The sequence below is a fragment of the Cebidichthys violaceus genome, unplaced genomic scaffold (assembly GCF_023349555.1).
Source record: "Cebidichthys violaceus isolate CVI_PGR_0920_01 unplaced genomic scaffold, fCebVio1.0.p SCAF_5, whole genome shotgun sequence".
In the NCBI taxonomy this organism is placed as follows: Eukaryota; Metazoa; Chordata; class Actinopteri; order Perciformes; family Stichaeidae; genus Cebidichthys; species Cebidichthys violaceus.
This window is the reverse complement of record NW_027176705.1, coordinates 5,810,534-5,834,780: the sequence shown is the minus strand read 5'-3', so window position 1 is coordinate 5,834,780 and position 24,247 is coordinate 5,810,534. Positions and strand designations below refer to the sequence as shown.

The window sequence follows — 24,247 nt, the reverse complement described above, 5'->3', positions numbered from 1 at the left end:
TTTCAAGTGAAGAAAGGTCAGAAAACAAGTAGAAAAGAATATTTTCTCAACCATTCTTTATAGTTCCTCAGAAAAACAGAAACATTGATCAATGAATCATCTATAAATAAGACTTTTACAACAACCATAAATAATACTGCCAATGTAAAAAAGAAAAGGTTTTTATAACAATACAGTAGGCTTCAACTTTGTACACAAAACCTCATCAACACTACACAGAAATTCAACATCTTGTTGCCATAAATACTGTTTCTATGATGTTCAACTTGAAAATGATAGGCCCAATTTGGGGAATCCAAATCTAAACAATATTCCTGCTATAACACCAAAACAGGACGTAGCTGAGATTTGTTTTCATTCTTAAACTGATTTCATTCGTGATAATAAAAGCTAGGGTCTGGATTCCACTGACAGCTGAACTATGAAATCAAACAAAGACATTTAGCTTCACAAGTTGAACAAAGCTTAATTTCATGATTTAAAACTGCAGTAAAGTGTACCTCAACAACTGATATGGTTAAAAAAAAAAAAAATCTCAGATTGGGCTTTCAAGTTACATCACATAATCCAAACAATCAGACGGCACATCAGTGATTCCCAGCCACATTTTAACACAATAATAAAAAACAGTTGGCATTTTTTTTGTCATAAAACTAACATCAAGGCCATCAGCTAAAGGACTACTGCTGCTGATAATGTACTTAAAGCTCACTAGGCACTAATTGACTGAAACCTTTGATATTAATGGATTTCTAGAATGGTTTGATTCCAAATAGTGAGAAGCAAACCTGCTATAGCTGATATTTCAACATTTTTTTAAATAACTAAACTAAACAATTGGCAAGCAGAGACAGTGACTCATCATACAGTCAAATACAATCTGGTTCTTAATCTGAGAAGGAATTGATCACAGCTGACAGGTTCCATATCTGATTCCTGCCTCTACTCAAGTTAAGACTATTAGTCCCTACAGGGAATCACACATGCAATGGGCTAAGATACCTGTTTTAATATAGTTTGACAGTGGCAGTAAAACAACCACTATTATCCCCGTTTCTCTCAGGTCTTTGGAACTGAACACCATTATTAATTATTAAAACAGTAACAGTGCATTTTGGACATAATCAGAACAATTATTGGTCATCAATGCTGAACATTTCTTTTAACATATTTTCAAGACTTTCTAAATCATATTTCAAGCATTGTACGTTGTCTAAATAACTTTCCATACTTCCCAATCCTGTTAGGAGCCCCGTCTTTCCTCAGCTAACACCGAATACCAGGAATGTATATTTTCCAATTTTGGTTTGAAACTAGGTATGATTTGCGACTGTGATACCTGATTAGACGTAGGGATCCTAAAGATGAGTGTCTGTGAACATGGTTTGCTCCTTTTCCCCAGATGTTAAGGCCTTGATGGCGTCCACAAGCTCATCTTCCTCCACATACTGAAAGAGAACGCATGAGATCACAATTAGGTCTTGAGTAGTCTAAAAAGCCTACAGCATTAAAGATTTGTATATGTCTTTTGGTATCTTTTCACAGAACAGTTGGAGAGTCTTTTATTTTACTCGAACGGCAGTTTCCCACAAATTATTTCTCAGAACCTTCATTTTTTACCTCAGAGTAAATGCACCTGGTATTCCTGATAGAGCTGTTACTATAAAACAAAGTCTCACATAATTTAACATAAACATATTTCCATCCTCACCAGTCCAGAATCATGTCCCAGTGGGTTGTCCCAGCTTCCTTCCTCCATCATTAGTGACTTCCTGTCAATCAGTTGACTGACGCTGCGGTGCAGGGAATGCTGGGAGTAGGCCTGACTGAGGTCTGTTTGGCTTGGGACCCGCAGGACAGACATGGGGCTGAACCGTGAGCTGCTACCGACTATCTTAGTGTCTGTCAGACCCTGAAAAATAGATTTTTATAGTCAGATGGTGATTTAAAAGACAATATTACAAATCATATACTTCATATTACTGCAAACTATTTTCCCATGCATGCTGTAGTTTTCGATTAAGGAAAAAAAATACACATATGTTAATTGTGAAGGACTACACTGCTTTACTACTCACCTGACTCAAAAATGATCTTCATATTTTACCGAAATAAATGGAAACCAATGGCAGCAAGGACAAAACTGCAGTGCAATCTGAAGTAGTATTGTAATAGTGTAAGTTATACATAACCATATCTTTGGTGTGTGGGATAAAAAAATGCAAATGCATTGTTCCTTTAACTGCAATTCATCCCAATAAGAGTTTGTATAATTAATAATATAATTTCTTTTCTATAACTAAAGTTAAACATTTCATCTAATAAATATGTTGTTTCAAAGCTCAAATGCAGCATGTGTGTGTTTTGGATATTATTGTTATACATCAACTTAATCAAGGAAGAAGTGTGGTAAATATATGTATGATTAGGTGGCCTATCAACTGGAAAAAATGTATTTGATATTCAAATCATTTCTCACACTTCAATATTATATTTGATTTATCTTTGAATTAAAATGTTTATCAGCTGTCATTGTCATACCATCAACAATCAACAGGGGGCAGTACTCAGCAAGGATTGGCCCCTTGGATCACATAGGAGAGTGACTGAGTTCAAGAGTCACAAAAACACAGCAGACGCACAAAAAACTCTGGCTTCATGGTTGCTGCTGTAAACTTTGGATACATCAGATGATTCTATTTGTTGCACATACAAAATCAACACTGTATCGACAAACGACAGACTGTACAACATATCTTACCTTTATGATAATTAATCTTATTACACACACACACACACACACACACACACACACACACACACACACACACACGCACGAAGCATGCATTCACAAACAAAACAGACATGCGTAGAAAAGCACCCACACAAATACACAATCCCATACCTCAGTGTACACAGTGAAGCTTTTAAGTATAACGTTGCTGATCTCAACACAGTCTGCTACAGTGTCAAACTGCAGGGGGACAATAAAATAAACATTTAGGGTTTTGACAGTAAATATAGAAAACAGTCTTACTGTGGGACGGTCGGGGAGCAGCACAGAGCTGGAGTGATGTTTAGAGCACAACTCAGGACAGGGCCTCTGTGAGAGAGAGAGAGACAGAGAGAGAGAGAGAGAGAGAGAGAGAGAGAGAGAGAGAGAGAGAGAGAGATTGACAGAGATGGGGAGAGAAAGAGATAGATACAGAGACAAAGAGAGAGTGAGACAGAGATAGAGAGAGAGCCAAAGACAGAGTGACGGAGAGAGAAAGAGATAAATAGAGAGAGACAGAGAAAGAGAGATGGAGAGAGGAGAAAGGAGGAGAGACAGAAAAGACATAAAAGAGAAAATGAAAATTATTTTTTGAAAAATATGTGGGAGAATATTAAATAGAGGAGTAAGACTGGAATGGAAGGGGGTAAAAGGAAAATGTTAGAAAGTAAATGAATAAAGCCAATAATCAACCAGTGGATAAATGTGTTAATGGTAATGAGTGATCTCAGAGATATACGGGGATGATGTCTCTACTTGGAACAAACTTAAATATATCGGATAAAATTTTCCCATTTCTAAAATGCTTTTTTCACAGGCATGATAAAAACAGCTGTATAAACCTCTTTCAGAGTTGAATTTATGTAAAAACATCAAACAAATGAAAACTTTAGTTTCAGGTTTTTTTACTGCTCTGTTTATGTTACACAACTCCTTGTGTAGGAAAGCTTTAACAAGGGCATACAAGCATGTAAAAATACTGGTAAAACTGAACCAGTCACTCACTGGTATCACAGAACCTCATTTCTATTCAAAGAACAGCTTTCCAGTAACAGTTGTTGTTGCAGCCCCCTCTGGTGGAGCAACAATTAAGACACAGCTGCTCAAGACTATTTTCAAAATTGTGTACAATCTGCAGTTAAACGTGTTTTGATTGAGTTACCTAATGAGTTCAAGAAATCAAACAAAAACACTTAAACAGTCTTGTTTCCCCCTCTGTTTTATCTCCCCTAACTTGTCTTATGCGTTTACCTCGTTGTAAACCCGACTACCTCTCTCTGTCTCTCTTACTGCAATCTGCCCTTTCAATCATCTCGTTCTACGAGTGCCTTGATTCTCTGATCCTCACCATGTACGTCTCTCCTCCAGCCTTCCGGGTCTTCTGAAGCATGACCAGCGGGGGGTGCTCTCTGACTGATGGATTCTTCCTCAGGGCTCTAAAGGGGAGAAAAATCATCCACACCCTTTTGTTCTGGTTCTTTTTAGGATTGAGCAGTTTTTACACAGAGTGTGTGTGTGTGTGTGTGTGTGTGTGTGTGTGTTGCGCTTTGTAAAGACAAGTTATGCTCAGTTTGATGTCTTAGTGCAGTTAAATATTACCCTGTGCAGAGTACCTGAGAGGAAGAACTTCTATTCTATTGGATTTATGTCGTAAAGCTTTTAGACGCTGCATATAACATGAGAATACCTTTGTAGTACTAGGCCCAACAGTATTGCTAGGAGAAATAGACCAAGCAGGGCTAACAACAAGATGAACCACAGCTCAGAGTAAACCGGCGTTGCTGACATGCTGATGCCCTCTTTACCAATGTCTTCAGGCTCAGGAGGACCTGCAGAACAAGATAAATAGGTTATGAGTTTAACTATATGATTCATTCCATGTACTGTTTGTGTTTTTATTGTATTCATTTGTAATGACCTTACTCTGCCTATGTATTATACTGTATATGATTTGACAACATTTTTAACAAAACATAATGCCAACAAAGTTTCACTGAATTGAAATGAGGAAGAGGATGTGAGGAACAGATAAAAACAGATTCTTTAGTCGCTGAGGAAAATCCAGATTCAGGTCTGATTTTACCTGAGGACTGATTCTAGCAATGTGTATGTGTGTGTGTGTGTGTGTGTGTGTGTGTGTGTGTGTGTGTGTGTACGTTACCTAGGCCTGTTGCAGGGCTATATCTGATGGTGGGAGTACTGGCGCTGCCACTGTTTGTGGTACAAGTCACCTGAAATGACAGAGCTAAGGGAAGAGCGAGAGAGAGAAAAAGTGCATATCAACCTATGTTCCCACCTGGTATAAATTTGTAAGTAGATATGTACATATGATATGTATATGTGTGTGTGTTCTCACTTTTCTGTGAGGTGCGTGGAATATGGAGATAGCTATAGAAACCAGTATAGACCCTCAGCTGGCTCTCTGTCACACTAAACTCCTTCAGGTACCCGTTGAGGGAGAAGGACCCCGTCCAGTCCAGCCAAATAACTGTCAGGTTGCTGTCCACCAGGAACGGAGACACATACTGTGGGGCTGGAGGAAGAGAGAGAGAGGGGACAAGAGAAACTTTGGTTGTGTGTTTATGTTTCTTAAGACGGCTTAGCTGGGAGAGTTGAGGGATTGGACACATTTGTTACCTTCACTGAGTGTTGTAACAGTAGTCCAGTTGGAGGCAGTGCTGCCCATGTTGTTGAAGCAGGCAGCTCTCAGCTGATAGGTGGAGTATGGCTGGAGACCTGCACAGATTAGTTCAATTGTTTATTTACACAAAATACATAACACAGACAACAACACTATGCCAGTACCTCTCTAAGTCATTATAATTTGCGGTTTTCCTTATTTGATGATGGCTTGCAGTCTATTTCAGTTCAGCTCAATTATTCTTACTTACATCTATCACCTGCCTCCTAGTCACAGCTTGCTTAAGACTTTATTGATCTCCAAATGTTTTATTATCAATGGGTCACTCACTACTGGGAGTTCTGAACTTAACTGCTTTTACACTTAAAAAATACATGTTATTATGGTTACTGTTCCTCTTTCTTATTCCAGTTTTGGTACTGATGCAAATATAACTTTTCCTGTAAAATGTGCAAGGGCAAGTTAGTGTTATGTATTTTAAAACCATCTTGACTTGACATAACCACGGAGTGACCTGTCACATTGTAGCTCCTCCTTTTGCCAAAGAAATTGATTTCTATTGGCCCTTCAATGCAAGGGAGGGGTACAGGCTGGGGAGGCTGTGGGCAAGGTGATCTGAGATGTAGTTCACAGCTGGAAACAGAAAGAAAGAAAGAAAGAGAGGAAGTGAGCGAGAGTGAAATGATGGTATGTGTATCTGCTCATGCCTTCTGTCTCACTCATTAATGTAATCTGATTGCTAACAGTTATTATTTTAACTTCAGTACGTTGAAAATACACTGAACAATGTGCTCTTTATATGTTTTCTACCGACCTCTCAATAACTCCATTAGGTGCCAGAGGCTCGTCCCATTCCAGCTGCACAGAGCGGGAGGTCAGGGTGACGGGGCGAGGAGGAGGCTGCTGGGCCGGGGGGGCTGCCAGGGTGTGGAGCTCACTCAGTGGACCCTGGCTACAGCACTGTCAAATGTTCAAAACAGACAGTTCACAAATTTGTAGCATTTCTGAGTGAACGAGTACTGTTTCCTCTCAGAATTCATAGAATAACTATAAACACAATATATAAACATTTAGTTCAGGGAGTTGATTTGCAACTAAAACAGTAACACTAGTACCCCTGTTCAAGGATTTTACAGTGAGAATATCACAATAATCTAAGGCAAGCAGAAAAAACTGAAGTGAAACAACTAATGCAACATGGTGACTGTAACAATCTCATGTAATTTGGCCTGCCAAACAATACAATCTCCAGATCAGTGATAGTAAAACTGGTGACTATCTTTTCTTTACAAAAGACTATTTCAAAGCAAAGCTAAATAGATTATCCTCCAATCAATTTACTGTATCTATAAATCTGTCAAACCAGACTGAATCTGTGATCTCACTTTCATGACAAAGTGTAGCTGTTATGTACTAGTACATATTACTATTACCTGATAACAGGTGCAGGCCTCTACTCCTACCCAGTACTGAGTGTAAGGAAGTAAACCATGGAGTGTCTGCTGATGGGATGTACCCTCTGAGAGCTACAGGAAGGGGAAAGAATGAAGGTGAGATATGTATATATTTTGGGTAGTCATATAATTGAGAAGCAAATATTGGGTCAGGAGGAATAATTCAAAACAGGAGAGAGAGGAGGCTGGATAGAAAAGAAATCCAACTGATGAACTGAAGTTATTACAAAGGGAATGATAAATGCAGTATTATTCTTTACCAGAGTGCGGTTGTTGTGGTTCACTGAGAACACTCTGTAAAGGCTAACAATCCCATTGGGTCGGGCTGGAGGAATGATGTTCACTAGTGCTGAGGTTGCTGAAACACGCAGGAAAATAGGTGTGACTACACCCTCAGGTGGGGCAGGTCCTGTTTGCCCATTGGCCCATGGACTGGCAGAACGACCGGCCGAATTCACTGCCCACACCTGTCGGACACAACCACACATAAGTTAATAATATCATGAAATTCAAGTCACATGGATAATTGACGGTGAATCCTAAAGTGACATCTGAGACAAAGTGAGAGACAGACAACTTTTTTCTCCAGTCATTAGGATTTTAGAAGCATTTCATTAACTCTTAATTAGCCAGTATCCACCAGACCACCAAAAGGATATAAGTCAATTCATTGGACCATCCATCAAAACTACCATCAGCAGTGAGCGCAAAACCTTTTCAACATGCTACCCAACACGAACATATCTGCATGACAATTACTTTTCACCTTCATCAAGGAGTTATTCTCTCTCTCTCTCTCTCACACACACACACACACACACACACACACACACACACACACACACAGTAATCTTATTTGTGTGCTTGTGTTGGGTATAATTAGAGGGTGTACACAGCACAGGGTCAGGCAGGGTGGAGATTTGCATGTGTAAGTCATCTGTAGCCTGTCAGAAGTAGTGCAGAAGGCAGATGGATGGGTCTGAGCTTTACTGGTGAAAGTGTCCGTGTGTAGGTGTGTGTGTGTGTGTGTGTGAGATGTGTTGTTTGTAGCTGTGATGACGAGTTTTGTGCGTGTATGCTTGTGCATGCAAGTGTGTTAAGAGTTGAATTAACCTCAATAATAGTCAATTAGGCCGTGATCAATCAGACTGATTGATCTAAGTGACAGCACAGATGGACTGAGATGGGAGAAGGGAAGGAAGAATGGAAGATGGAGAGACTGGGAATGGGGAGGAGGAGGAGGACAGGAGGAAGGGTGGACAAAGCACAAAGAGAGAAAGCAGGAGACATTTTGAGCTTGATTTTGTGGCTCCAAACATACCTGGTTGAATATAGTGATAGGTTTAGTTCTGGAGATAAGATTGTTTTTTTCTTAGTAGGAGTTGCATCATTGTGTGCATGCAAAGACATCCAGATATGAGGGAGGCAACTTTTATCGTCACTTGTTAAAATCACGTCACACAAACACAACATTTTAGTGTCTGATCCATTAACTCAAAAAGGGAAAGACACATCTGTCCTTGAATGCGTTTTAGGGCTAATGTGTATTATTTTTTCGTGACTCAACTAGTTTCCTACCTGGACTCGCCCACTGGCCCATCAAACTGTCTGTTGCTTTTAAAGGGGTTGAGAGGATCTGATGTGATTGGTCATTGTTGTGGCTCACACCAACTCGACCAGCTCATACTGCACTTTTCCTGCTTCCCTGTTCCATTCTCTTCTTACTTGCGGCACATATTTGTGCTGCACCTTGTTTGTGTTTCAACCCAAAATCTGAATGAAATTACCAACTGGTTCATTAATGGTGCATTCAGACTGACAGCAACCTTTGAGCAAAACACTGCAAGGGTCTGCATTGATGTTGGTTGTGCTGGCTATAGAGTGCTTGTAAGAAGAAGAAATATGAATCGCAAAGTCCTGTTTGAAGGGTTACCAGCCATACACAAAGACAACACACTGCATTTATTCTTCTTTGAGGCAGGATTTTAAAACTCTATAGACTTATTATAACTGTAATAGTAAAGTTAGTTCAATCTTAAAAACATATGTTGCAAGGTGTTCTACCTGGTATTAATAATGAATGTATGTCACTTGCAGAGTTCAGGAGAGCTTAAAAGGTGAAGTTCAGGAAAAGGATTTGTCTAAAATCAACAAGCTTGGATAATAATCAAATGTAGTTATACAGAAAATTAAGACTGCAACTTAATCTCAGCTGAGAGAATTTCGGATATATGTTACAACATTTTCATAACACTAATGAAGTAGAAGTCTTGAAGAGAATATCCTTCAGAAAAATAAAAACAAACAAAGTATCGTACATGAAAATGATGGATGTACTATACTTTGTTTTTACCTTTTGAGTAAATTTGCTAAATCTGGCACATTTACATCATAAAGATGTCAATTGTGTTCCTTGTGATCAACAAGCCATTTCTGCATTGTAATCACATTTGCAGCCTGATATTAATGCAATGGAAAACGTAGAAAGGACACAACATGTCTGGTTAAAAAGCCAGAAAGAAAAGGGTGTAAGAAAAAGTTTTCCGTTACATGTGTAGTTTCAACTCAGGAACTGTGGCTTGACTTGTTGCTTAAAATATTTTCAATTCAATTTGCTCCTGCCTTCACATAACATTATAACTGCAGCAATAAAATATATCTACCCAGCAACAACCATGTTCTTCCCCTAGTAGCAACACAGTTAAAGCTTCAACGTGACGCAAGGCTTTTGGGCTTGATTAAGAAGTTTGTGCCACATAGACAAAACGAAGAGAAAAAGTTCAAAACTAAAGTCAGTCCAGATCACCTTGCCCTTGATCCACTGCTAAAAGGTAGAACTCATCTCGTCCTTATATCATCTACAGACTTTTTACTGCTTTCTCTCGTCTCTTGTCCTCTCTCCTCCTATTGGGTCGTGGTTTGGCTTATTAGACACAAAATAAAAATATACCCCGTTAGCTGCCATGGCAGCAAATGTGCCGCCATGGCAACAAACGACTTCAGGAAGCCACCAGCGAGTATTTGAGGATTTTTATTGGACGGTTGGACTGCGGACTCAATTTGAGCGCTCCGATAGGCCAATGGAGCTACTTGGCGGGTGCATCTACTTGGGGTGAAGGGGGTAAGTTGTGTGAAAGTGGGCAGTAATTAAAACCAAGCATAAAGCTGTCAATAGGAGCTTATGACCCAGTGTAATTAGCCTAATATGATTTCTCTCTCTGCACTGTGGTGCGCTAAACTGAACTGACTTATCGTCCTTGTGTACGCCTGAAACACAGAGAGAAAGGATGAGAGCCAGATAGGTACATAGACAGATTAACAGCTAAATAAAAATAAAGCAAGGGAGATGGATAGAAAGACAGACATGTGGGTAGATAAAAGGATTGACTAAAAGATTAATAGATCGACAAGCAGACAGAAAAAAAATTGCTTATTGTTGAAGATTGAGAGGAATGACATATCCAAAAATGTATACAGTATCTTTGCTTCTCTATCTGTGACACTCACATATGTTTACATGCACACACAAACAAACACACAGAGTCCTACTGTGTGCACGGACATCACACACATACCACCACCTTGTCCACGTACCCCACTGACAAATCCTCAGGGGACGTGTAGCGGTCACCATTAAAAGGTCTTTCCAATACAAGCTCTGTTACCAAGGGGGCTAACAGTTAATTCGATTGGCTGGCTGGTAATCAGGAAGTGGGGTGCTCTGAGGGCCCAGTGATTAATGGCTCTGTTGCCCGCTCGTCATCTCCCAAAGCTCCTCCCTCCCTCCCTCCTCCTGTCATAAATTAGGGCCTCGTAAATAAAGACGGCACCACAATCAGGCAAACTCAATCAATTACACAGGTTCTCTGGCCTCAGCTCGTACATCTGACAGGCAGGAATGCTAATGTTATTGTTGCTTCCAAAGGGCTAGCCTGTCAATTAGCGTACTGCACAACAGCATGAATATGGACCCCACTATTTAACACCTGTCGGATTACCTGGCTGTGTGTGGATGTCTGTGTTTGCTGGTGTGTATGGATAGACTGTATCAGAGGTGTGTGCGCGGTATCTGTGTCTGTGTGCGTGACTGGACTTTTGGAAAACAAGTCTAGACTCAAAAGGAAGTTCACAGATCACAATAAAACATTTAACTCTGTTTCTACATTCACTGCAGAGAACAAGACGTTTTTATAAATCTGGATATACAGAACCCATTTGGACTTTTGGTTTTAATTATTATTTTCAGTTGGCCTTCAGGTTTAGGATTTAATCCTACTTTCTTGAAGAAATCCATCTATTCTACTTGTTTTTCAAGATAAATAATGTCAGTAAAATGTTGATTTATCCTTTTTAATACAAATAAGAAAGGCAGTTAAAAACCTCAAGGTTGCATCATAAAATCCAGGTCGAGTGTTTAGTGATTACACAAGGATTGGTTTGCATTTCCTCTCAGATCTGGATAGATATTAGTTCAGTCAGTTGAACTTTACCAAGACTAACCAGTTAGCATTTGTGTTATACTCAAAATAAAACAACACACACACAAAAACACATTTAAATGCACAAAGCCTTGTACCTGGTACTGGTATACAGTATACGGCTTGAGTGCTTCATCTTTGCAAGTAGTAGAGATATTCCTGTAAACAAGTGTTGCTGCATCACGTCTGAGGATATCAGTGGTATGGTCCAGTCTGCGGTACACCTCATAATGGAGGACTCTACCATTTGGCTCAGCTGGAGGGGACCAGGTGAGCAGAAAGGTGGTCTGTAGGCCTGTGTGCATGTCAGGCTGAAGGTCCAACAGTGGCGCTGTTTGTCCAGCAGGGGGAGCATCCAGAGTGAGTACGGATGCCCAGTCACTGGAGGAGCAGCCCAGCGCAGTGCATGCCTCCACCCTCACTTCATACCTACACACACATATTAGCACATGTTTTTGAATGCAATAGTTAGTGAAGTATGTGTATTGTGTAAGAGACCATTGTGGGGAAAGAGCACAAGACCATGATACCAGTGTACTGCGAGTACAGTTTACACAAGACGTAAATCTGGAAAAACTCCACTGACAATCAAATAAGCACCTTACAAATCAGCAACTATTTTAGTTTTAATTTTTGACAACACTTACAGAAAGTCCACCATATTTATCCCAGTTTCAAACCAAAAACAGAATTACAGTCCAGCTAGTGGAGCAGTGGTCCAATCAAAAATCACGCAATTAACATGTTTGAAATGATGTCTGTCTCCACCATATGTCAATTGAGCCTTACCAGACTACAAGAAGACAACCAACATCACGAGGTAACTAATTTGGAAGATGATAGAGAGGAGTGAGGGAGAGAAATAGAGAGAGATGGTGATGAAGATTAGTTGAATGGATAGAAGGTCATCAGAGAGAGGGGGAGCGATCTTTAGATGATAAGGCTGATGAGCTTTTATTATCTGAATCTTATCAACACATACACACGCCCACACATAAACAGCCACACTTTCAAACACACATGTACACACAGGAATAGACACACACAACTGTACATGCATATGCACCCTCACACATACAGACATAGATAAATATATAGACTTTGGTCTACACTCCTGTCTTTTTCTGAGAGAGGTAGATGCATGGCCACGGCTTCAAAGTTGACTCCCTTTTACTTTTTTTCTGACCATCTGTCTCCATTTCTTGCTTTAAACCACCACAGTCTTAAATATGTCCCTTTTTTTTTTACAGCTTGTTGAGAGGTTGTTTTTCACCAAATTAAGATATTTGATATTTCCATCTCTATCCTCTTTTTCTGCCCTTTTAAAACTAAATAAACATTTGCACCAGTTTAGATAGATTCACTTAAAGTTCAATCAGTTAAAAATATATGTTAAATTTAAGGCTGCAACGAATGATTATTTTCATTGTCAATTAATCTGTCGATTATTCTCTTGATTGATAGTTGTTTGGTCTCTAAATCTAATCTCAGAAAACTGTGAAAAATGGCGATTAGTGTTTCCAAAAGCCCAAGATGACATCTTCAAATGTCTTGTTTGGTCCACAACTCAAAGAAATTAAATTTACTGTCACAAAGGAGTAAAGAAACCAGAAAATATTCACATTTAAAAAGCTGGAATCACAGAATTTCTCAAACTAATTTGTTGATAATCAAAATAGTGGACAATTTATTTAATGGTTGACAACTAATCGATTCATCATTGCAGCCCTTTTTTAAAGAAAATAAAGGTTATTAATTGAGTGAAATGAGAACAAGGTGAACCTAGTTCTGGTATTAACAGCACATCAATGCCTGGGTTGTGGTGGTTTGTAAAAGGTCTACCAGAGTGTTTTTTTTTGTTACCAAGAGATGGCACTCTGCTCCCTTCTTATCTGGTATTTCTCCCCATATTTCCTTCATCACAGTATTTATTACACATGTAAATAGAAACCTGTATTGTTCTTGATGGTTTAAGGCAATGCAGTTTAATAACAATGTAAAATCTTCAACCTTAAAAAACTACATATTCTTACTACTGATACATGTACCATACATTTCATCCATAACCTGCTGCATAAAAAAGTTAACTGTGGTGGAGATCTGCTTTGACTGACCTGTGGTAAGGAGCCAGGCCACGCAGAGTGGTGTGTCGGTCAGAGAAGTCATCGTCCTCTGGAGTGAACACAGTGCTGGTGATTCGGAGTTGGACCGGATCTCTTTGATGCACAGTGTAACTCACAATGTCTCCATTAGGACGGGCTGGAGTACTCCAAACTACTCTCAACTGTAAACACAAACAGCACAAAAACTTTTAAAAAAACATTTAGAGACAGTAGGAGGATAAACCTTTGTGATGTCATGATCCAGCTGTTACTTATTAGGACTGAATAGATGGACGACTCACCTGGCTTGGTCCCAGGGGTGTCAGTGTGGGAAGACCGACACCAGAAGGAGCTGACGGGTGAGTCTTTGCTGTGGCTGCTGTGCTGCTCACTGCCCCTCTGCTGTTGTTGGCTCTGACAACGTAGCTGTATTCTAAACTTGGCAACAGTGTGAAGTCGTGGTAATGGGCCTCAGTGCCGACATAGATAACTTCACCATCTCTGAGTAGTTCATAACCTGTGATGATGCCATTAGGGTGCTCTGGTGGTCTCCAGCTCACCTCCACCGACTCTGGGCTAGTGACCTTCAAGGGAAAGGTCAAAGGTCACATCAAAGTAGCATTACAGATTTTAAAACTCAACAAATCTCATCCAAATAATAATAATAATAATAAAGAAGTTATATGATTCTACTGATTATTGAATAATCAGTGTTGATGAGGTTTTGCAAAGTTTTGCAAGAGGCTAAATTCTATTGAATTCTCTTGGATGAACGGCGAAATGTTTCACTGGAAATCTAAGATAAACAAACACACCTTAAGAGTCGGGGCGGGCAGGCCAGTGGGAGGAGCCTCCTCAGTCACTATGGACATCGTGGCACTGGCGGTGCACCCACCGCTGGTACAAGCCAAAAGGACCAGACGATATGATGTGTGTGGCCGCAGATCTGACAACACTGTATTTAGTTCTCTCCCACGATAAGTTTCTTCGTTGTTCAATTTCAGCACATATTCAGTCACCTCTCCATTCTGTGTCAGCGGTTTACTCCAGGAAACGTTTAAACTAGTGGATGTGATGCTGTCTGCTGTGGGAGCTTCCACTGTGGCAGGTGGAGCCTCTAGAGTAGTGATGTTTGTATAAGGGCTGGTGATGCATCCCTCAGACGTGCAGGCTATGATTGAGTAGCTGCAGAAAAGAATAGAATGAAAATATAATCATCTCTATCAAGAGAGTTAGTTCATTTGAGAAAACACAATGGTATGAGTAAAGGCAAGCAATACCTATATGATGAAAATGGAAGGAGGTCTTCGTCCATGTAGCTGAGGACAATAGGGTCAAAACTAAATGAGAAACTGACATTGTTTCTCTGAATCCTGTAGGACTGAAGTATCCCGTTGGGCTCCAAAGGAGGGGTCCAAGACACCAACACCTCACTGGGCTGGCCTTGGAGGTGACTCACTTTTGGGGGAGCTAGACCACGAGGAGGGGCCTGTCTGGTTGTCACAGTTACCCAGGGGCTGCGGGTGTGTCCAGCGGGGTTGTGAGTCCGGACACTAAATTGGTACTGTGTCCAGGGACGCAGACCAGTCACTGTATACGAAACGGAGTCAGCATGTTGTGGGGATGATTCTCTGAACAGCACCTGGATAATAAAGGTTGATGAGTTGTACGGTAGGAACACAATTCTTATTTGATGAGTGTCAGCTTGGTATTCAATCAGGATAATGACAAATGGTCAAAATGACAATAAACTTTAAAGTAACTACCTGTAACTTCAGAGATGTGTGTTTAGTTTTACCAACCTTTCCCTTTTCATTATCCTCTTCATTACTTCTTTCTCTCCCCTCTTCCTCCAAACTTCTCCCAAGTAAGTAATACTCTCCAATTGGCCCGTTGGGCTGGGAGGGAGGGCCCCAGGTAAGTGCCACACGGTCTGGGCCAATGAAGAGAGGCCTGGGAGGGGGCTGGAAAGCAGGTGGAGCTGCTGCTGTGGTGACATGCTGGGCTGGGGTGCGTGTGCAGCCTGCTAAGGTGCAAGCTTCAAGGATCAAAAAATATATGGTCCATGGCTCCAAACGACGAAACAGGAAGTTGCGCAACAGTCCACTGAATTCCAGGTTCCCCTCACTGTACAAGTTGTACATCTAGAAAGAAAGAGATGGAAAGCAGGCAAGAGGAAAGAAAAGTATGCAGTGCAGTGGGACAGGAGGAGAGAAAGAAAAGACTTTAGTATTGGTATCTATCTGCATCTGTGTATTCTACTGTGTCTTCTCTTATGTGAGACTGATTTTATCTGAGGAGCCGTGTCACCTGCCCAAGGCTGTGTTTACACTTTGGTATGGGTTTTGTGTTTTTGTAGTGTGTATTGAATGTACCATGATTATTCCATTTGGAGCACTTGGCTGATCCCAGATAAGCAGTAACGCCCTGCCCTGCTCTCTCTGCTCCACTGTGAAGTTAGACAGGCCAGCCGGTGAAGCCTCCAGGGTCCTAATGGCAACCCATGGACTGGACACACTACCTGAGGGTTGCAAAATATCTATGGTCAATGGAGTAGTTCAGTGGTTAGAGCTTATATGACCTACACCTGATATTTTAAATGAGTTAGTGATCATAATCAATCCACCTGCTTCATTCACAGCTTCCACTCGTAGACTATACTGGCTGTACGGTTCCAGACCATAGACTGTTGCTTCTTGGACTGGACCCTGAGAGAGAAAGAGAGACACCAAGGTATGATTGTAGGGAGGAGGAGATATGGGAGGGAAAAAGGACAAAGGAATGATTGGGCAAAAGTTAAAAGTTGAATGAAAAAAGAGTGGAGATGGAGAGGGAAACAGCAAAGTGAGTAGCATGTCATAGCAAGAGAAGTGAGCGAGTTAGTTCCACAAACAAATCCTGCATGAATAAAAACCCGTGCATTACTCATTAAAACGGGGAATGAAAAAGAACACTGAAACAATGGCGAGCTAAGATGACATGACATGGGAATTGTGATATCAACATTTCAACATACAGGCTCTGCCATGGTAAAGTAAGTAGACACCAGAGAAGTGGGAGCGAAAGAGAGAGACTGGCAGGCAGACGACCGTCCCTTGTGGGTGAATTCAAAGCTTCCAGATTGAGTGTTTATGTCACACATGCACCCTTTTATATCTCTCACACACACACACACACACACACACACACACACACACACACACACACACACACACACACACACACACACACACACACACACACACACACACACACACACACAGACACAGGCGGAGTGAGTCTGCCAGTAGCTTTAGGCAGTGGGACCCAGCCCAACACCCTGGCAGACACAGGGGCAGTGTGTATGTGTGTGTCTGTGATACAGTGGGAACACCATTTACTAATTGATAAGAGACACACTGTTGTTTCAAAAGGCCCTGGCGTGTGATGACATGGTAGTCAGGGAGCACTAGGCTCCAGGACTGCCTGGACTGTTTGTTTATGACTGTGAGCTTTAAAGTCGCTATGAGAGTGATGTTTCTGTGTGTGTGCGTGTGAACATATTTGTTTGATTGCACAACATAGGAGGCTGTATTTTTTAATGTGTTGAGTCTGCAGTTTAAAAAAAAAAAAAAGTGTCTGTTCAGGATTGTATGCTTTCAGTTAAGCAAGCATATGTAAAGAGATTAACTGGTAACCCACTTCAATGCAGCAGCAAGAGGATCAAAAAAGCTCCAATTCAAGCTGAATCAAATGAAAACCCTGACAAATCACCATAGCCTGGCACCAAGGATGAACTGTCTGAACAACAACCAGAATGCATGTATTCACTGTTTTCATGTCTGGGAGCCAACGTGTTTTTCATCCACAGTAAAATAGGATTAATAAGCCCCTAGACACCTAGACACACGCTAAATCCTCCTGCAAATCACTGCACTTCTCAGTAGAGAGAGAGAGAAAGAGAGAGAGAAAGAGAGAGAGAGGGGGGGGCTCAAAGAGAGAGAGAGACACAGGGATGGAGAGAGATAGAAAGAGAAGGAGGCGGTAGTGTGAGAAATAAAGGTCGAAAGAAAAAAAGATCGGAATGAAATGAAGTATACATAAGTAAGGCGATGTAGGACAGACAATTAGAAAAGAGGGATAAAAAAGAGAAAGAGGTGAGTAAGTTAATAACTGATGAGGGAAATAAAAAAAAGGAGAAGCAGGAGGAGGGGGGAGTGTGAGAAAGTCTACGACAGAGAGAGATTGAGTGAATTGGTTAAAAAAAAAGATGGAAGAAAGCTAAAGTAGGAGAGAAAAAAAAGATAGATGTAGCAAAAGGGAGAGACAGATTAAGTGAGCGAGAATGAGAGATCTCTCTACCTTAAAAGCCAGTGAAATATGTGAGGCATGTGGCCTATAAAGCGGTTAACATATGCACATTGTCAATAGCAGCATCTGGCGCTGGCAGCTTTTATAGGAGCATGGAGACTCTGCTTCAGGCCTCTAGATGGCAATACATTCAAACACTTTATCACTGAAACACACCACATTAACGGCCTCCTAACACTCACTCAACACACACACACACACACACACACACACACACACACACACACACACACACACACACACACACACACACATGCACTCAACAATCAAGCGCTATGAAATTCACCACCTCAGCCTTTTAAGAGCACACAAACACACACATACAGATCCGCAGACAGGCAGTAGTCAAATGGTGCAACACTAAAACACACTCCTATTACATTACATTAACAGCTTCCTCAATAACTATTTCTCTCTCATACGCATGTGTAGAGAAACACACGCAAAACACTTTCACAGTATCTTATTACGCACATACTAAGGAATATGTAGCCAAACACATCCACACAAAACTAGAGAAAATGACTTGAATAACAGAGTTCAAGTAAATTTAATATCCAATAATCCACTGTTGTGAGTATAGAAAATAGAAAATAGAAAAAAAAGACCACACAGTTGGAATACAATTTCCCAACCGTATATTTGTACTTTATGTATACTATAGAGCAACTGACCTTGATGTGTGTAATATTAAACAGTCATAGCTATTAAATGGCTGTTTCATTTTGAATGTTTCAGCACCAATTGTGGGGATAGAGCTATATTGCAATTTAGCAGTAGGTATTTATGATTTTGCTGTTATAAATAGACCTGGTTCTAGTGAAGGATTTTACATTTCTGTTGCGGCATCAGCAAAATGATAGCTGTAATGATTGACCAAGACTGTAGCAGCAAAAAAATGGCTTTTGATAAATGGTAGTGTTTCTGTTTTGGAAAAATGGCCAACCTATGAAGACCACATGAATAGCTACAATGTAAAATATGAAAGCGAAAGGTTCTCGTCAACCTAAAGTCAGTGAACATGTGTGTGGATGATCAAAGTAACTAGTTAATCATGCCAAATGCAAAAGAACAGAGAGAGCAAGAAGTCGAGAGAGAGAGAGAGAGAGAGAGAGAGAGAGAGAGAGAGAGAGAAAGAGAGAGAGACAGAGAGAGAGAAAAAGAGAGAGAGATGAGGGAGGGTTCAGAGAGATTTGCACAGATGTAAAGGAAAGAAAGTGTAAACAAGACAGAGGGAGAGAAACGCAGACAATGATGGGGAACGAAGAGAAGAGACAGGGAGAGGTGTCACTAATTTATACATTAAAGAGCCCTCAGATCTTACATGGTTCAACACAACTTAGCATCGAGGGCAAGCAATTTATTCAATCTTTTATTTCCTCACTCTGTCTTCTCTTTGGTGTGTGAGCTGAGCTGAAGCAGGGGTCCTCTGGAAAGTGTGTGTGTTTCTGCATGTGTAGCCTATATGTAAGAGGGTCAGTGTGCATGTGTGCTCCTTGTGCAAATATATCGGTATCTGTGTTTATTTGTGTGCATTTGCATGTATCCTAACAAGCCCACATCTGCATGCATCTTTTTTTGTACCCGTGTGTCCCAAGAGCACAGCTGTGTGTGTGTGATATTCAGGTGGAGAGGCATGGTGCGGCCGGGGGGACAGTGTGTGATACTAATTAAGAATAACCATGTGTATTTGTCAAAAGAATTATGCTGATTATCTCACAAAGGCCCCAGCACTGGGCCCCGCAGAGAGACAGAGACAGAGAGACGGACCAACATTAGCATATGGCTACACACATGCATGCGTGCACACACACACACACACACACACACACACACACGCGCACACACACAGTCACACACACACACGCTCTCTCTCTCTCTCTCTCTCTCTTTGTCTCTCACACACTCAGACGCACAGGTAAAGGTAAAGCGAGTGCCTAAGAACATACATGAAAGAACCATGCCTAATGATAGGTGATTGGGGTCCACTTGGTCTGCCATCGGGATGTTCTGTTCACAGGCCTTCTCTGGCCTCTCTGCTCTCTCATATTAAGTCTTGGAGAGATAATAAAGCACCCTGCTGTTTCACCTTCTTTATGTGCCTCAGTTCTTTCAGTGTGTGGTCAAACATGCCATGATCAGAAAAGCTCCAATTCAAGTCAATTCAGCTCAATTCAAATCAATTCAATTCAATTCAGTTCTTCACTCCAGTCTATTAGCACAAGCTGTGCCCTGACCAGCCCTGCGAGAGCAGTAATTGTTTTCGAAGGTTTCTGAGGTGAGCCAGTACACCACACGCTGCTCTCTTGCGCCCCATGCCAAGCTCTCAAGCCAAGTTTGTGTGTGTGTGTGTGTGTGTGTGTGTGTGTGTGTGTGTGTGTGTGTGTGTGTGTGTGTGTGTGTACGTATTTATGTGTGCATGCCTAATTCAATGCTGCTGGAACAACTGCCCTATGTCTGTTTGCAAATGCCCTGCGTGGGTGTGCCTGCTAGTCAGTGTGCCTTAGACAAACCCTGACACACACAGACGATCGTGCGACACGTACACACATATACAGAAGCACACTCACAGACACACAGAGTGCCATTAGGCATGTGTTTTGTCTGTGGCCAGCACAGACTTAAAGAGAGACTGCAGGGGTCTGGAACAGGCAAGCCCACTTCACACCAACAGCCATGATTGTTTTTGGCGGCTCTAGACCCCAGGAACAGCATATTTGGTGCGTAGATATGCATATGTATGTATGTGTGTGTGTGTGTGTGTGTGTGTGTGTGTGTGTGTGTGTGTGTGTGTGTGAGAGAGAGAGATGTGGCTAAAGACCAGTGGATAGTAGTAATGGAACACTGTGCTTAAAATCCATAGATATCTCCTAAAATTGAAATGTGCGAGAATGTGTTTGTCTATGCATGCGATTTTATCCAAGATTTGTTTTATTTATTTATCTATTTTTTATTAAAAAAATAAAAAAAACATATTTACCAGTGCTGCTGCATTTAGTTAATGACTGGTAAAATTACTCCAATAAAAATGCAGGGGTTTTTTGTACAAGCAGTTTCCAGACAACACCAGAACACCTCTATTTTGGTGTTTTCTGTCTATGGGTGGGTAGAGATGGGGAATCAAACTGAAGTAAAACTAAGCTGAACTGAAGTCACATGTAATGCAGTAAAGATTTTTCACAAAACCACTTTGACTTGCATTATCCTGGAGGCCAATTTGTACTGGATAACTAAAGGTTTAGATGTATGAAAGAGAAACAAAAACACAACAGCCTCCTCCAGACTACAGTCAAAAGTACAGCCCACTTCCAAAACAAACACTTGACACACACACACACACACACACACACACACACACACACACACACACACACACACACACACACACACACACACGCCTTCCTCCAGAGTTAAATGGATTCAGTCATCACAAATATATAAAACTATTTTTTTCCCCTTTTCTCTTATAAGCACTCACACTCAGCATTCCTCTAAAGTGATGACCATCACATCGCAGTTGCTCCACTAAACACCCATTAGGACAAGTGGAGAGCACTACACTTGATGGTGTGGCCTCTTCACAGACAGACACACAATAACACACAACCTGTCATTACTGAGAGGGAGAGAGAGAGAGAGAGAGAGAGAGAGAGCACAATGAGAGAGGGAGGAAGTAGGAGAATATAAACTGAAAAAAAAATCACTTGAAAGAGGGAGACAGACGAAGAGGGAATGGAGGGAGGGGGGGGGGGTAAAGATGGATAAGAATAACATAAAAACTGTAATTTGTGACAGAGGTATAGAAACCCCAGATGGAAATTTAGTGATGGAGGGAGAACTGAGCAGAAGGAGGAGTTGTGAATACGATGAGGAGACGGAGAGAAAGATTGCAGTGAGGTGAAGAGGGAGTGTTGCAGCCTGATTATTTGGCTGTTTATGCAGAATGCTAAGAGCCCTCCAATCAGAGTTGGAGACCTCGAACTAAGGGGTCTGATAGGCCGAGGGCCCAACGAACTCTGCATCCAAGTCTCCTTATTCTCTCCTCTAATCCTTCCTTCCTCTCTTCACCTATCTTCTCCCCTCTCAACCTCCTCATCCCTCTCACCCTCTGTGCACTCAACTCTGCATTGCTCTCCTGTCTCCACTCCTTTGTCTCCCTCATTTGTTAAAGGGTGTCAGTGAGAGCAAGGGCAAAGCTTTGACGTTCCTATTTCTTAGACCACCCTCTATCGGATAGAGCCACCCTCCGATAGAGGGTGGTTCTTAGACCACCCTCTATCGGATAGAGGGTGGTCTAAGAAATAGGAACCGAAGAAACTGAGCTGAGGATAGAGTCTATCCTCAACTCAGTTTCTTCGGTGGTTAAGCATCACAAAGAGGAAAATTGAAAGTATGAGTGTGAGAAGCAACAAGTGAAGGAATAAAGCTGTTTCCCAATCCTCTTTCCATGCCACAACACAACTTATTCTATTTACAGAGTTAACCTGGCTAAAACATGTCAGTCTAATTGAAATACATACTGTAAAGTACTGATACCAAAATGTTTTTCTTTTACATCTTTCTATTATACTATATCCAGATCTTCATGATGCGAAAAAAAAACGATGGTGGCTGAGTAGACAAAACACAAGCAAATGAGAAAAAATCTTCTCTGTGAAATTCAGAAATGTGTTGCAAATATAGAAAACACAAGGAAATACTGTACAGAAACACTGCAAGTAAATGGATGTATTTCCATTCAAATGTCAAGCAAATTTTTAACTGTCAAAAAAAGTGAATTAGACTCGTTTCCATCAAATGGTTTGGAGAAAATAAACTCGGCTACAGTATAGTTTAGTCAAAATTTGGCGCTGTAGGCTACTTTATATACACTCATATCTAAAACATTTACAAGAGAAAAATGGAGAGGGATCTTTAGTCCTGTGTCATGTGAATTAAATGTTTGTTAATTCTGATTTAATTTGGCCAGGGCCTTTTCATATCCCATTTAGCACATCGACTCTTTTTCGACAATTCTAAAAAAAAAAGATGAGTGTAAACACTTTTTTCCACAGTTGAGTAAGTTTTATCAAATTTTTCCATTTACATACAGCTTTTTTAATGAGATACTTAAAAGTGCACATAAAGACGTGGTGTCTACTGATGAATTGAGTCAACAATGTTTATTTTAGTTTTAACATTCTGATTCCAAATTAATGGAGATGATTGCTATACAACTGCTATCTGGTTGATCACTTTTTGTGTCTCCGACCTGTATTGGAGATAAATCTTAAAGGAATACTTTGATGTTTTGGGAAAAATGTTTTTTTGCTGAGAGTCTTGTTGCTGGTGTGAGGTTGCCAGGCATCAGTGTAGACCCAAGAAAGTCATTGGCAAAGAAATAGTCACTTCTGGTTTGTACGGATTAAACAAAGGATTTATAAAAGACTATTAAAGAACCAGGCTAGCGGTATCTCTTTGCTTCTAGTCTTTACCCAAGCTAAATTAAGCTAAGCTAACTAGATGCAGCCTCATATCTACCCAACAGATTGCATTGATTTTCTCATCTAACTCTCAACAAGAAAGCAAAATAAGTATATTTCCCTAAATGTTGAAGTACTTTACTTACTTGTGTGTCAACCTGGAAACACGCCAGCTGAGCTATTCTCAGTCCTTTTGGTGATGCTCACATGAGTCACTCTGAAACACATGCCAACATACAGTATTCCCAAACTCTGTATCTGTATTCATATTATGTTTTGAAACCCTATTTTTAACGCTGTTACTTGTTTGTCCAAATCTAATCATTCAACGCACCTGCAGACCATTCATGTCTAAGTACACACCACATATTCTGATAACATGTCCATACTTTTAAACATCTCCCAACTGCGCATGCCTAAATACACACATTCTGACAGGTGACACACACACACACACACACACACACACACACACACACACACACACACACACACACGCATAATGAAACCTCATGTTGGCGTTGAGACACAGTTCGCTGGCTGGCCCTCGCTGTCCCGCACTCTCTGACGGGCTCTTAATGGTAAACTAACAGATTGTAAACATGCTGCTAGCTCTCTCTCTCTCTTTCTCTCCACCTCCTTCTCTCTATCCATCTCTCTTCTTTCCTCACCTCTTTCACTTCCCTCTTACTCCTGTTTACTTCATGCTTCATCCTCTACTCCCATCCCTTCTTCCCTTCTCCTCTCTCTCTTTTCCTGGGGTATTTTTTAAACAATGTGTCCTTCATGTACGGTTGGTTACGGGGTGTACAGAAGGACATCATTAGCGCTGGTGGTTAAGCTGTAATTTACACCATTACCGAGGTAGGGGCCATTTTTATTGCCTAGTAAATTTCAGCTCTGAAATATTTAGACCATATGGCTCAATTTGTGTAATAACCTTAATTTCCAAGCACCCTTCAGCTCCCTTCAGCGCCGGCTGTTGTT

General features: G+C 40.9%; 1 protein-coding gene across 1 annotated transcript in view; it reads right to left on the bottom strand.

Annotated features, from left to right (window-relative positions):
* Positions 1-71: 71 nt before the first annotated feature.
* Positions 72-24,247, bottom strand: part of ush2a (Usher syndrome 2A (autosomal recessive, mild)) — a 195,904-nt gene continuing 171,728 nt past the window's right edge. The window contains exons 74-94 of the mRNA XM_068730789.1: positions 16,075-16,156; positions 15,824-15,969; positions 15,251-15,592; positions 14,729-15,090; positions 14,264-14,633; positions 13,751-14,032; positions 13,461-13,630; positions 11,445-11,775; positions 7,129-7,335; positions 6,848-6,940; positions 6,229-6,374; positions 5,929-6,047; positions 5,411-5,509; positions 5,130-5,306; positions 4,935-5,018; positions 4,461-4,602; positions 4,122-4,209; positions 3,038-3,103; positions 2,906-2,974; positions 1,712-1,912; positions 72-1,448 (exon numbers count right to left, since the gene is read on the bottom strand). Of these exons, the coding sequence (XP_068586890.1) occupies positions 1,359-1,448; positions 1,712-1,912; positions 2,906-2,974; positions 3,038-3,103; positions 4,122-4,209; positions 4,461-4,602; positions 4,935-5,018; positions 5,130-5,306; positions 5,411-5,509; positions 5,929-6,047; positions 6,229-6,374; positions 6,848-6,940; positions 7,129-7,335; positions 11,445-11,775; positions 13,461-13,630; positions 13,751-14,032; positions 14,264-14,633; positions 14,729-15,090; positions 15,251-15,592; positions 15,824-15,969; positions 16,075-16,156 (3,666 nt within the window). The 3' untranslated portion in view covers positions 72-1,358. The remainder of the gene's footprint in view (positions 1,449-1,711; positions 1,913-2,905; positions 2,975-3,037; positions 3,104-4,121; positions 4,210-4,460; positions 4,603-4,934; positions 5,019-5,129; positions 5,307-5,410; positions 5,510-5,928; positions 6,048-6,228; positions 6,375-6,847; positions 6,941-7,128; positions 7,336-11,444; positions 11,776-13,460; positions 13,631-13,750; positions 14,033-14,263; positions 14,634-14,728; positions 15,091-15,250; positions 15,593-15,823; positions 15,970-16,074; positions 16,157-24,247) is intronic.